The sequence below is a fragment of the Frankliniella occidentalis genome, unplaced genomic scaffold (genome assembly GCF_000697945.3).
Source record: "Frankliniella occidentalis isolate FOCC.00 unplaced genomic scaffold, Focc_3.1 Scaffold58, whole genome shotgun sequence".
In the NCBI taxonomy this organism is placed as follows: domain Eukaryota; kingdom Metazoa; phylum Arthropoda; class Insecta; order Thysanoptera; family Thripidae; genus Frankliniella; species Frankliniella occidentalis.
This window is the reverse complement of record NW_026267188.1, coordinates 876,853-889,748: the sequence shown is the minus strand read 5'-3', so window position 1 is coordinate 889,748 and position 12,896 is coordinate 876,853. Positions and strand designations below refer to the sequence as shown.

The window sequence follows — 12,896 nt, the reverse complement described above, 5'->3', positions numbered from 1 at the left end:
GCCCTTAGTATTTTTTCGGTCAGAAACTTACAGGGATATGTTGGCACACATTGTTCACGCGCCAATTTCGAATAATCGAGGAAAGTTTGTCTGATTCTGAAAAGATCTTATCACTACTATCTTGAAATCATTGTAATATAACAAAAATAAAATAAGAGGGTAGAAAATGGCTACACAAAATAGAAGTTGACATTACTTTTTATTCATTTTTTTCATTTAGTACTACATGTAGTAACACAGAAACATGAAGGTACATATGTAAAAGACAAACTTGGTAGATACAGAATTAAGACAGGAAGCCATGAACATATCACACATTTGTTTGGAGCAGACGCCATTGTCTTACCTATCATCTTACTAACAAATTAATATGAGGTACAAATATGACTGAGGTCCCAGAGAATGACATTCACAAGAAAAGCTACTCATTGAGTCAAAAAACAAACAACAAAAACAAACAAGAAGATATAAAAAAGGGGAAAAAGAAACGTTTAAAGCTGTTGTAGCAAACAAATATAAACAAACATAACAAATCCTTTAAAATATCACAAAGGTTTAACAGCGTAGATATCACACTAGATAATTAAAAAGAAGAAAACCAACAAAGCCCGATAATAGTTTAACACAACACTCATTCGTTGATGAAGTCAAATCCCAGTAAGAACTGCAAACGAACACACATGTTACCTCTTTGTTACATGTTACAAAATAATTTAAATTTGTTTTAAGGAGCATGTGCTTTCTATTTTGTGCACTACAGACAGTTAAGCATCTTGACTCTATCAAATATTGAAGAAGGCAAATGGTCAAAAAGACAGCCCAAATTAGATAACATGTAAATTTAAAAAAAAAAGTTAAAATTCTTCACTTTTGTGTGGCATGCAATTTTAGCCTTTGTTGCTTAATAAAAAAGTCTTTGGAAACTAAGAATTTTAGGAAACACAGAAGACGTCTTTTTGAAGTCAGACAAATACCTACAAGTACATAGAGGTAGTACATATTAGTAATACTTAACATTTCTAATCCTAAACAGATAGAAACTAGGAGTAATAAATAGGTTACATTGTATTTCCCACTCATTTCATGTGAAATTTTACTTTGAGCTTTTTGTTAATTAAATGCAGACAGATAAATTCTATACAGCTACGGAAGAAATTAATGTCACCTAACTTGAACAGAGGCTTAAGAAAATTTAGAAGCACTGCCACAGGAATATCTTGAGGTACTTGTGGTTATTATGCAAGTTGATTCCTGCTAAGTGGCTCACGAGAACAGGAGAGGTCAGGAGAATTTCGCCTATTTTCCTTGGGGCTTAAATGTTGACCATCAACAGTATGTAGTGGTAATGTTTGGTGGTCTTGAGTGCTGTCATAATAAGCAGGCTGTACTTCTCTCTTGTTGGGAGAGCCCCGCCTCATAAGTTGTTCAGTTTCGCCTTTAGTGGCTTGCCGCGGGAATAAATCAGATACATACACAACCTGTAAACAGACAAACGTTTAATGTAAAAGTTCAACTACATTATTTCATCAATAATTTAAATATGAGGAAAACATCTACTTACAGTTAAGATGGCTACAATAGTGCCAATGAGTAATCCTGACAAAACATCGCTCCAGTGGTGCTTGTAATTGGAAATGCGTGACATGGCTGTTGACCAAGACAGCATCAAGCATAAATATTGAATAGCATGCCGTAACAGTTTTGAGCCCTTGAACGTCATTTGTGATTGAAGATAGCACTGTTGAAAGATATTTTGAAAAAGGATATGAAAGTAGGGACAACTCAGAAAGTGTATTAAAAAATTAGTATAATTTTATGGCTTACCACGAGAAAGACCATGGTGTATGCAGAGAAAGATGAATGTCCGGATGGAAATGAAAGCCTAACACAAGGAGGACAACAGGTAATTAAATAGAAATGGAGTAAAAGACATAAAATCATTGAACAAAACAGGAAAATTTCCTATAAATAAAACTTAATATACCTCGCCTCTTTAAGCTTGCGAGAGCCTATGTTGGCTGTACATTCAAATTCTTCCCAATATTTATGCTGGTTTTCTGGTAAACTACAGTTAATGTTTGGTTTGCAAACATCAATAAAATGTGGACGTAGACGACCTATGGTGTACTTTGCAATATCAGTAGTAAGCTGAGAGCTTGCTGCACCAAATCCAAACACTCCAATTACTTTGTATGAATTCCACACCCATGAGGGAACTGCATGTCCCATGAAGATCTGAGCCACATGACCTGCTGCTGATCGATGGATGTAAAACTCAGTAATAATAATCTGCAAGCACGTAACATAAAATATTTTTAAAAAATGTGAAGGCTATAATATTTCAAGTTATTACTTGCTGATACTAACCACAGTTATTGGTAGAAATAAACCAATAATATACAACATTAAGTTTGTGACAGTTGACTCTTTGAATGGGTGCATTAGGGATTCATCATTACAATAGAACCCACGATGATATGGCTTACCAAACAAGAAAAAGAGCAAAATTGGTAATCCAACTGAAATTGGAAAATTTATTAAAGTAAGTAAAGTGTAAGTACATATGATTAAATTACTCCAATATGTTCAACAGTTCCTTACTCGTTAACAACACTGCCACATCTATGATGATCTTTCTAAGAAGATACTTAGAGTCTCTATCCATGGTTGAGCTGGGCGCAGCCGTAAGCACGCTCTATACCTGAACAAGAAGTTCTGGGGCTATGGGCGCTGGCTCTATGGACTTGACCCCGCAAGATAACAGATCAATTTTGATTTGATAGCTGACGTCTGCTTCCTTTACGACCCTTAACCTACTTCAGCTGGCCCTTAGAAGAGAACATGGTTGAAAACTGCCACACCTTGTTGGACAACCATCATCGACCAGCGAAAAGGATCAGATCCTGACTTTTCTTCCTTCTCTACAAGTCCTTCATGATCGAGTTCAAGAGCAACCCCATAAGAACACGGATATCACATATAGGATATAGGACTATGTCGTTTGCCTTGTCTTGCCTTCCCTTCGATTTACTTCTCTTTCTTCGCACCTGCCTCCTCCTGCCGGTATCTTTCTCAATTTTCCTTTGGTTTCTTCAATCATCGTCATTTCCCTTTCTCCTGCTTCCTTCTTCTATCTCAAGTTCACTACTCCCACTTCCACTGCCCCCACCCCGCCCCACCCCTTTCTTTTCCATCCCTCCTTAAGTGACGTCATGGATGTCCCCCCTCCTCCGACTGAGTAGCCAACGCTCGAATAATTTGACTGCCACCAGAATTTAGAAAGAACACATTTCGAAACTTTGATTCCCAATCAATAGGTGCATTCAAATTATTGCAAAAATTATTTTACATGCTTTTTTCTCAGGAAGCATAGATTTATTAAGGCTCTTAAAATCTGTTAGGCATGTTTTTCAAGTTTATTTACGCGTTTTGACGGTTTGCCCAGTATGTGCTGCCAGCCTCACGGCTAAAAAATAATTGGAACTCATTTGGATGTCTTCTTCCTCAAAATTAACAACAAGCTACTAAAACTTACAGAACTTTCACCAAAGTAATAATAAATGTGTTCATGTTTGTATTGACCCGCACCGTTCGTTCTAAAAATAACGTAATAATGTGTACGTTTCTGTTGTAGCATGTTGTAGCACTGTACATACAGAAGTCAGTCAAATTTGAAATTGAGAGAGAGAGAGCGAAATGACGGGTGCTGGTGTTGTTGCTTGACGCCTCAGTTAAAACCACGAGAGGAGTCCAAAAATTTTACCCATTTAGTGATGTAGTTAATTGTAAGGTAAGGAAATGGAGCGTTTTTATTCATGCGTTAGATGATCAGTATTGTTGTGCATTCATTCTCTTGGTGTTTCTGTAAGAAATTGGTGTACAATCGCTGTTACACAAGAGAACACAACTTCTGCCTTCCCAGCGTTTGGAGTCAATTTTCAAATAAGGACTTATCTTCTTGCTTGTCTTTGACTGTCTGTTGTTGAGAGTTTTTTTCATACAATTTATATTAGTTACTTGATCTTAGGTTCTGGTTAAATTATACTTGTTTGATGTAAATATTGTGGCGGGAAGCACAGTGACAGGGTGATAAGGTTAATGGCCCCCTGACTGCTACTTCCCGAATTTAAACTACCTGGCGAATATTTAAATTATTGAAAAAGAATATATTTATATGAAAAATCAAGGGGACGGTTCATTACCTTCATATCTTTGTAGAGTTCGGTTTGTTAATATGGTTCGCTGAAGACTTAGTTGAGAGCTGTCCAAATGCTGCCTCAAGATTTTCTTTTGTTAAGGCTGTTTGATCTCTAGTCATCATCAACGCATTATTGTTTATTTTTCAGGCACAATCTGTGGTTTTATATTAGTCAGCCAAAATGGAACCATCAAGTGAAACACTAAGTGTGAGAATCACTCGTATTAAAAACATCACTATGGGGAAGACTCAAGATCCCAAAACACGACTTCTGGGACAAGAAGGTCTTATTGATTCATTGTTAGTTTTGTATGATGAGTGTAATACTGACACAATGAAGAAAGACCCTAACATTGCTGCTTTTGTTGAAAAATTCCGTTTTCCTGTAAGTGAGATTCGTAGTCTGCGTGCAAATATAAGTGACTTTGAAGTGAAGAAGGTTATTGGAAGAGGTCATTTTGGAGAAGTTCACCTGGTTAGAGAAAAGCAAACAGGCGATGCCTATGCAATGAAAACATTAAGAAAGAGTGATACCCTTGGTAATAAACGTGCATTCTTTGACAATGAGAGAGATGTCATGGCTACAGCAGTATCTCCATGGATCACTTCTCTGCAGTATGCATTTCAAGACATGCACAATCTGTACCTAGTTATGGAATTTCACCCTGGAGGGGATTTGCTTGGTCTGCTTGACCGATTTGGTGGACGCTTGTCAGAGGAGTTTTCAAGGTGAATTAATAATTAGCAAGCCTGCTCATCTTGTAATGTAATCTGAACACAAATTAACAAAAATCCCAAACTTAATTTTGCTTTTTAGGTTTTATTTAGCTGAAATTACATCTGCAATCCGTAGTTTGCATCAAATGGGGTTTGTTCATCGTGACATCAAGCCTGATAATATTTTACTTGATAGGTGTGGTCACATAAAGTTAGCAGACTTTGGTGAGAAGCAATTTTTTCACTTTTATTCACCATTTCTTCCTATATTTTATCTAATAAATATTATTTCATCTCAGGGTCATCTGCAAAATTATCGAGTTCTGGATTGGTTCAAGCTGAAATGCCTGTTGGTACTCCAGAATATTTAGCTCCAGAAGTGCTTCAAGGAATTGAAGCAACGGAAGGGAAGAGCAAGAGCCGATCTAATTCCTCACGCTCTCCAATAACTCAACCTGTTCAGGCATATGGTTCAGAGTGTGACTACTGGTCACTTGGTATTGTAGCATACGAAATAGCATTTGGTAAAACACCATTCAGAAGTGATCAACTTGCCACTACATATCAGCATATTCTTCAACACAAAAAGTATTTTAAATATCCTGACCACATAGAAGTTTCTAATGGTATAGAAATGTTATAAAGCGTGCAATGAATCATTAAATTTTTTTAAAAAGGTTTTTTAATAATATCCTTTTTTACATGTTTTTGACAGATTTTAAAGATATGGTCTCGGGCTTACTTTCAGAAGCAAATTCCCGCCTGACATATGACCATTTAATCAAGCACTCCTTTTTTGTCGATGTTGACTGGTTATCTTTAAGGGACATCGTTCCACCTCATGTCCCAGTTGTAAATGGAGAAGACGATACTTCCAATTTCTTTGAATTTGAACGAGTTCAGCCTGGTCCCTCCATTGAAAATTTTAAATCTCATAAGGAATTTTCTGGTAGAAATTTACCCTTTGTTGGGTTTACTTTTGCCAAAGATCCTTCTACCATGGCAAATTCAACAGTCCCTGTTGATCCTCATCTGGAGAGGAAACTGGATGCCAAGAAAAAAGAAATTCATGGTCTTTTGGTGAGTATTTAAGCAACACCGAATAATTTTGTGCTGTTCCAAACAGTGTCTATAACTTTATTTTTTTTATTTACATATTTCTGTTTTAGTCAAAAATCAATGCCCTGGAGGGAACTTCAGGGAGAAAGAACAAAAGTGTTGAAGTTCTTGAAAAGCGAGCTGAAACTGCCGAGCAGCGTCTGGAGTTGGTTGAACAGGACAGATCTCGCCTTGAAACTGAACTTGCACGATCTCGATCAGAACAACAGTCTTTACGACGAGCACTAGACTTGGAAATGCAAGAAACCAAAAACATGGAAGCAAGAGCTATGGAGTTAATTAAAAGTGCTAAAGAAAAGTGGGATAGACTATATGCTAAGGAGCACAAGGAGAAAGACAAGAAAATTGAACAAATTACTGATCAATTGACAGCTTTGAACACAACAAACAACAATTTGATTTCCAAGGTACATCGAAGAGATAAAGAATTAAACCAACTAAGAATAGAGGTATCCAATCTCCAAGATCTGGTGAAGGAATACAAAGAAAATATGGCCAAAACTAGACAATCTCAGAGAGAAAGTGTCTTGGATGTTCAAAGCCGTTTAAATGGACTAGCGACAGAAAGCCAGAACCAATTGTCCGAACTGCAAGCCAGATTTGATACTGAAGCTAGAAAATTCGAACTGTACAAAGCTCAGGTGGATAGGAAACGCCTTGAGCTCGAGAAAGCGTTGGAAAAATCTCGATTGGATTCTAAATGTTTGAGTGATCAACTGGCAGAAAAATCTAATCAAGTTAAAAATTTGGAGCAAACTCGTGTTTCTGAACTTGAAAGGAGAATTCAAAAGGGTTGTGCTAAATGTGCTGTATGGCAGGATCGCATTGCCACTCTTGAATCTGAAATGAGTACTTCTGTTATGTCATTTGAACAACATGAAACTACCATTGCTGAACGGGAGGAAGAACGTATTCGTATGTTGGAAAATGCTTGCAAGGAGAAGGCTATTCTTGAAAAACGCTTGCAAGATCTAGTTTACAAAGATGAAGAAAATAAAGAACAGTTAGAATCTTTAGAAAAATTAATGAAATCACTAGAAGGTAGCATTACTAAGCTGGAAGAGGAAAATTCTAAACTTAGAGAACAAAATTCAGCCCTTGTCAAGTTCAAACGACGGTCGTCCATTGGAGCTAATGGCTCCATGGCATCACCTCGAGCCTCCTCTACCACAACTGTGACTACAACTACCATTGTTGCTGCTCAGGCTGAAGCAAGCCTAGAGCCCATCTGTAATGGCAGAGGGGTATGTCACATGTGGTATACTTAAATCTTACCAACAACGTCTTTGTTTCAATCTCTAAATCTTTTTCTTTTAAATTTTAGGATGACGCTAACAATCTTCAGTTGCAAGTTATGGAAGTCAACCTTACCAAATTAGAATCTCAACTGGACAAAGCTAAAGAGGCAGCAATTCTAGACCGCCAAGCAGCCCAAGCTGCTCGGACAGATTTGTGGCGCAAAGAAAAAGAGCTTGCTGATGCCAAACTGGATCTGCGAATCTCTGAGCGTGAAGTGAAAACATTGCAAGAAGAGTTGATTAAATTGAAGGTTTGTTAAATTTTAAGGCACTTTTCAAAGAGACCTTGAATTACATTTGCATTTTGTAATGACCATGCATTTATTTTATTTAGAATGAAAAAGGAAAGCTTGAAGAAGATATGAAGAAAGACAGGGATTTAAAGAGAGCTGACAAAGACAAAATTTTGCAGCTTACTCGTGAGCTTGAAATGATTCAGGCTGAGCTCAAACAGGATAAAATGTCATCATCAACTATGACTGACACACTTTCTGCTTACAAATCAGAGCTTTCTACCAAGGAGGCTAAGGTGAAACAGTTAGAAGTAGATTTGACCGCTGCCAATAGACAAGTAAGATTGTTAGAGTTACAAGTCAGCAAGACTGATGAAACTTGTCACGAGTTAAGAGATGAGAAGAGGAGAATTCTGCAGCAGGTAATTTGCCTACGTTTAAGTTTCAATTCTGCTGTTCGTGCCATTTAAAAAAAAAAAAAAAATTGCATCTAACTGTTATGTCTATTCTTAGCTTGATGAAACTCAACGCACACTTCAGCGTCTTGAAGTGAACAGCAACGTGTTGAAGGAAACCTGCACTATGTTAGAGGAACAGCTTGAAGACTTTGAGAGGTTGACTTCTACACATGAAGCCAAAGAAGCACGCCTTCAAGAAGAATGTTCCAAACTACAGGTAAGTTTGTGTTCACCATCATTGTTTCTACTCATACTCCTCTGCCTATCACTAAGTACAATTTGTTCATCCCTGCCAGGCTGACATTGAAGTTGCTCAGAGTGAGATCCGCCTCAGCAAACAGGCTGTGAATGAAGAGAAGTCACTCCGTGCTCAAGCAGAGGCTCGTGTCATGACTTTAGAAACTCAACTTGAAGAGTTGAAATCAGCGCTTACACAAGTGCGCGAGCAGGCTTCTGAATATAAAACATTAGCAGAAAGACTCACTGAGCAGGTCAATACAACTGACGAACAAACATCACAGCTGGAAGTTTCCTTGCATTGTGCTCAACGCCAGGTAGCTAATCTTCAGGCTGAAACTATGGGCTTGAAGGAGGAAATCGCCACACAACTTACTCGTATTCATACATTGAAAGAGACTAATTTAAGGTTTGTGTCAGTTAATCACTATTACCTGTTACATTGCTTATTCTCTAGTTATGTTACGGAATCTTCCTGACCGTTTTTTTGACAGATTGGACCAGGAACTGGAAGAAAGTGTAGAGGAAGAGAGAGCTCTTTTGGAAAGAGTTGAGAGACTTCAAAGTACTATCGCTGAAATGGAAGCTTGCCATGCCCACCGTCAACTGAAGAGTGATGCAACCCTGCAGCAGCAAGTTAAGCTTATTGACTATCTTCAGCAAAAGCTTGAGGAACAGGGACGTCGCAAGAAGACACTGACTGACAAACTTTTTGGAAAGAAAGACAAAGAAAACCAAATGAACAGTGCCAACATTATCAATGCTGGGTCAGTAGAAATCCATGCACATGTATTGTACACACATATTAATTTTACTTCTTAATTTGAGATGAAAGCTGATTCCTGGTACTTTATTTTAATTTTTAGAGTGAAGGAGCTAGAATCACAGCTGTACCAAGAAAGGAAGAAAGTTCAGAAACTAACTGAAGAGATTGCACGCTCTTCTACTCGCGGTCCCAAGGCTACAACAATAGAAAAAGAAAAAATTCAGACAAGTTCCCCTGAAAATGTTCTCTCTCCAACTGCTGCAAAGCACTTGGTACTTTCCCCAGGATCACAAGCTATTAAAAATCAAGCATCACTTCAGCGTATGCATCACAACATTCCTCATAGGTTGGTCCCAGACAGTGAACTTAGACATTGATAAGAGTTGTCTTCTATCTAATTACTGTTTTAATGTTATTTTTCTTTCTGTCCTTTTTTTTTAGATTTGAGGTGAAAGTTATTATGAAGTCTTCTAAATGTGCAGCTTGTCAGGATGGCTTGCCCTTTGGGCGTCAAGCTACAATGTGTGCAGAATGTGGAATTGCTGCTCATCATCGCTGCACTGCCCTCTTACCATCAACTTGTGGTTTGCCCTCTGGTTTTGCTCGTCACTTTTCTCAAAGATGGAAGAAATCCAAAGAAGGAGAAACAAATGGAGCACACACTGACACTCCTTGCTCATCTGCAGTCAATATTGAAGGATGGATGAAGCTACCAACGTATGTTAATTTTGCTGCAAATTTAGTCTGATTTATTTTCTGTAATCTTAGAATTATTTTATAATTCTTTGTTACTTTTTAGACGAGGCAATAGTTGTTGGGAAAGGCGCTATGTCAGGCTTGCAGGCAGTGAATTGCTCATTTTTGCTCATGAGCCTGTAGTTAGCTCAGCACACATGTCTCCTATTGAGAGATACCCACTTTGCCCTGCTGATGGTGTTGCTTCTGTGTGTTCTGCCTCTCAGAGTGAAATAGTTGGTACAGCTAAATCTGACATTCCATTTATTATCAAGGTGAACTACCCTAATATTTCCTTAAAATATGCACATATGGAATTGCATGTTTTTTATTTTACTGATACCTGTCACCTGTCTAATGTATTTTCAATTAAATTAAGGTTGAGGTAACACCTCGCACAACTTGCTGGCCTGGCTCCACTCAATATCTTATGGCTCTGAGTGCCAATGAAAAGGAGAAATGGATGGAAGCTCTGAAAGCAGCTGTACGTGCTGGTGAAGCTTTAAGGGGAAGCACCACTGTAGAAAGAAGCCGCCGATATTGTGGTCAAGTTATGGCCAGACTTCCCCAGGACAATAAACTAGATGTAGCATGTGTAATGCATATGAGCCAACAGGTAAAAATCTCAACCTATCTCTTCTGCTTATGTTCATACTCCTGTCATTTGTGTGATGTACTAAAAACTATTTGTATTGCTAGGTTGTTCTCTTGGGAGCAGAGGAGGGCCTATTCTCTTACCACCTAGGAAAAGAAAAACCAAAGCCTGTTAAAATAGGTGGTGTTGGTCCTGTTTATCAGATGACTGTCCTTGCCCATCATGGAATTGTGGTTCTAATATCTGGAAAGAATCGTGATTTGCTTTACTGTGAATATGGACAGATGAAAGCTTGTGCTGAAGCAGCTGAGTGTACTCAAGCTGTACTGAACACTAGACCTATCTTCCCTATCAATGTCAACAACCCAGAAACTTGTTTCCAGCTTCTCGCCACTGCTAAACCAAACCAATCAGGAACAACATCAGATATTCTTTGTGCTGCATCCACAAAACGCATTTTGTTAGTATCTGCCCATCTAATCTTTTTGAAAACTTCTTACTGAATATTAATTGTCTTTAAATAATGTGACTTTCCGCTATAACACTTTACTTTAATTTTCTTTCTCTCAGTATGTTCAAATGGAATACATCAGGTTCAGCTGGATTCCAACAGCTGAAAGTGTTAGAAACACAAGAACCTTCTAGCTGCATACTATTGACACCACATTCCATAATTGTAGGATGCAACAAGTTTTTTGAAATTGATGCTCAAGATTTTTCAGTTGAAGGTAATTTTGAACTGATAGTATTTACTTTGTGATTTAAAGAATCCCAACACCAACATTATTTTTCAACTAAAACTTCTCTGAATTTTTTTGATTCTTTTTTTTTTTTTTTTTTTTTTTTTTTTTTTTTTTTTTTTTTTTTTTTTTTAGATTTCCTTGATGTTTCTGACAAATCGTTATCTCATCTCATTGCTCTTGCCAAGAAAACTAACAGTTATCCATCTGCAATTTTGGATGTAACTATGTCAGGAGGACGTTGTTCTCCAGAATATTTGGTGTGTTTCCATGAAGTAGGTGTATTTGTTGACCAATATGGACGTAGATCTCGAGAAGAAGATCTGAAGTGGGGCCATGTGCCATTCGCCTTTGGTAAGAGGAACCTATGTTTTGCTTTAGTTGATACTGCTAAGAAAACAACAACATTCTAACTTATGTCATTTTCCAGCTTTCCGCAAACCATTCCTTTTTATTTTCCACTTTGCTTCAGTTGAAGTGATGAGGCTTTCAGGCACTAGTTTTACTAGGAACCTAAATGATTCTGGTTCCACTATAAGTGAATGCCCTCCTTCCTCTGTGATAGAACTGAACAATCCTCAGTATCTTGGAGACACTCATTCCCCAGGAGCTGTATATGCAAGCAATCTTCCAGCTAGTGGTGTTGAGGTTGTACGCATAGAAGGCAGTCTTGCTTGTCCTGATGAGCTCGGCTATAGCTGCTCCAGTCTTGAAACTGCATCCGATAATAGGTACAAAGTCAAGAATCAGCTGTCTATATTACTGATTTGTTTTACATTATTTTTAGTTTTATTATTACCAGTATATATATTTTTATATTATCTATCTAAATATCTATTGTGTTTTTTGTACAGGGATGAGCCAGGCATAACTGAAGTTCGAGAGGTTGCTGAATTTAGCTTCACATCATCTATTGTACAAAGTCTTGATGAAGAATCCTATGATGAAACAGAAGATGCTCGAAGTTCTAGCCACCAGGATAGTGATAACCAATACTCAAGTAATAGTGACATAAATTCTAGGCATGTACATTTCCACAGTGCATCATCCTCCACACTTCATACAGCCATGTGATTTGGGCGGGGTTGTTTTATGCTAAAATTTTCATTATAATTTTTTACGGGCTTTTGAGCCTTATTGATTTAGCATGTGATCTTAATGCCAATCTTGCCTTCATAGCCGTTGGAGTTGTGTATGAACTTTCTCAATACTTCATTTACATGCATGTTACATTTTAATCCTTTCTTCAAATGGTTTTCTCTTTTTTAATGTTTTTACTAAAACATACATTGTGGTTTCTACCTGTAAGACAAACAGTACAAGCAAAGTTCTACCTTCCCATTTTTCTAAAGAAAATCTTTTAAGGGTGCTTTGTTTTGATCAAAGTAATTTAATTTGCTGTTAAGGAATTCCTAATGTCTTCAGTCACACAGTATTTATGTATCAATATGATTGCAAAAGAGGATAAGGGGAGGGAGAAAATAAATGTCAATAAAATTATATGAATCCTACCACATCTGTTTATTGATCTTTTATATCCCACGTCGTTTTAAGTCAAAATAGAAAACAAACATACTTTTCCCCCCCAAAAAATTAGTTGTGGTTGTTAAAACTGAAACGAGACATTATTCGTTCAGCAATGGACAGTGGCTCATCAATGCTAGAACGCTTCATGCGTCCTCCCTGCTGCTGGTTGCCCTGCTGACCTTGCTGCTGTCCCATTCCCTGGCCGCCCTGAGGTGGCTGTCCCATACCCTGTCCCTGACCACCATTTTGCATCTGGCTGTTCTGTTCGTCTGC

The 12,896-nt window shown here is 37.7% G+C and overlaps 2 protein-coding genes across 3 annotated transcripts; one reads left to right on the top strand and one right to left on the bottom strand.

Moving 5' to 3' along the window:
* Positions 1-180: 180 nt before the first annotated feature.
* LOC127749486 (putative phosphatidate phosphatase) lies at positions 181-3,160 on the bottom strand. 2 transcript variants are annotated; one of them, XM_052267736.1, is made up of 7 exons: positions 2,818-3,160; positions 2,602-2,701; positions 2,368-2,519; positions 1,985-2,289; positions 1,825-1,882; positions 1,562-1,738; positions 181-1,478 (listed from the first exon to the last, which is right to left on the bottom strand). In XM_052267736.1, the coding sequence occupies exons 2-7, from the start codon at positions 2,663-2,665 to the stop codon at positions 1,236-1,238; spliced, it is 999 nt and encodes a 332-aa protein (XP_052123696.1). In that variant the 5' UTR covers positions 2,666-2,701; positions 2,818-3,160; the 3' UTR covers positions 181-1,235. The 2 variants fall into 2 exon arrangements, with proteins under 2 accessions (XP_052123696.1, XP_052123695.1); XM_052267735.1 differs by having other exon boundaries at positions 2,602-3,160.
* A 475-nt stretch (positions 3,161-3,635) lies between these two features.
* On the top strand, positions 3,636-12,610 carry LOC113213885 (citron rho-interacting kinase). The gene is made up of 20 exons (XM_026433107.2): positions 3,636-3,790; positions 4,347-4,927; positions 5,016-5,140; positions 5,215-5,541; positions 5,631-5,995; positions 6,085-7,278; positions 7,359-7,583; positions 7,667-7,987; positions 8,079-8,240; positions 8,320-8,669; positions 8,755-9,027; positions 9,127-9,372; positions 9,468-9,743; positions 9,826-10,036; positions 10,141-10,377; positions 10,461-10,816; positions 10,927-11,084; positions 11,232-11,450; positions 11,527-11,827; positions 11,951-12,610. Exons 2-20 carry the CDS (start codon positions 4,380-4,382, stop codon positions 12,168-12,170), a joined length of 6,114 nt encoding a protein of 2,037 aa, XP_026288892.1. The 5' UTR covers positions 3,636-3,790; positions 4,347-4,379; the 3' UTR covers positions 12,171-12,610.
* The last annotated feature ends 286 nt before the right edge of the window (positions 12,611-12,896 follow it).

What these genes read in the sequence shown, in the direction of transcription:
- LOC127749486 (XM_052267735.1), bottom strand. Translation starts at nt 2,665, where the DNA reads ATGGATAGAGACTCTAAGTATCTTCTTAGAAAGATCATCATAGATGTG. An exon ending in ACACCATGGTCTTTCTCGTG is followed by an intron (nt 1,739 to 1,824) that starts GTAAGCCATAAA and finishes ATCTTTCAACAG; the next exon opens with TGCTATCTTCAATCACAAAT. An exon ending in CTATTGTAGCCATCTTAACT is followed by an intron (nt 1,479 to 1,561) that starts GTAAGTAGATGT and finishes GTCTGTTTACAG; the next exon opens with GTTGTGTATGTATCTGATTT.
- LOC113213885 (XM_026433107.2), top strand. Translation starts at nt 4,380, where the DNA reads ATGGAACCATCAAGTGAAACACTAAGTGTGAGAATCACTCGTATTAAA. An exon ending in AAGAATGTTCCAAACTACAG is followed by an intron (nt 8,241 to 8,319) that starts GTAAGTTTGTGT and finishes CATCCCTGCCAG; the next exon opens with GCTGACATTGAAGTTGCTCA. An exon ending in TCAAGATTTTTCAGTTGAAG is followed by an intron (nt 11,085 to 11,231) that starts GTAATTTTGAAC and finishes TTTTTTTTTTAG; the next exon opens with ATTTCCTTGATGTTTCTGAC.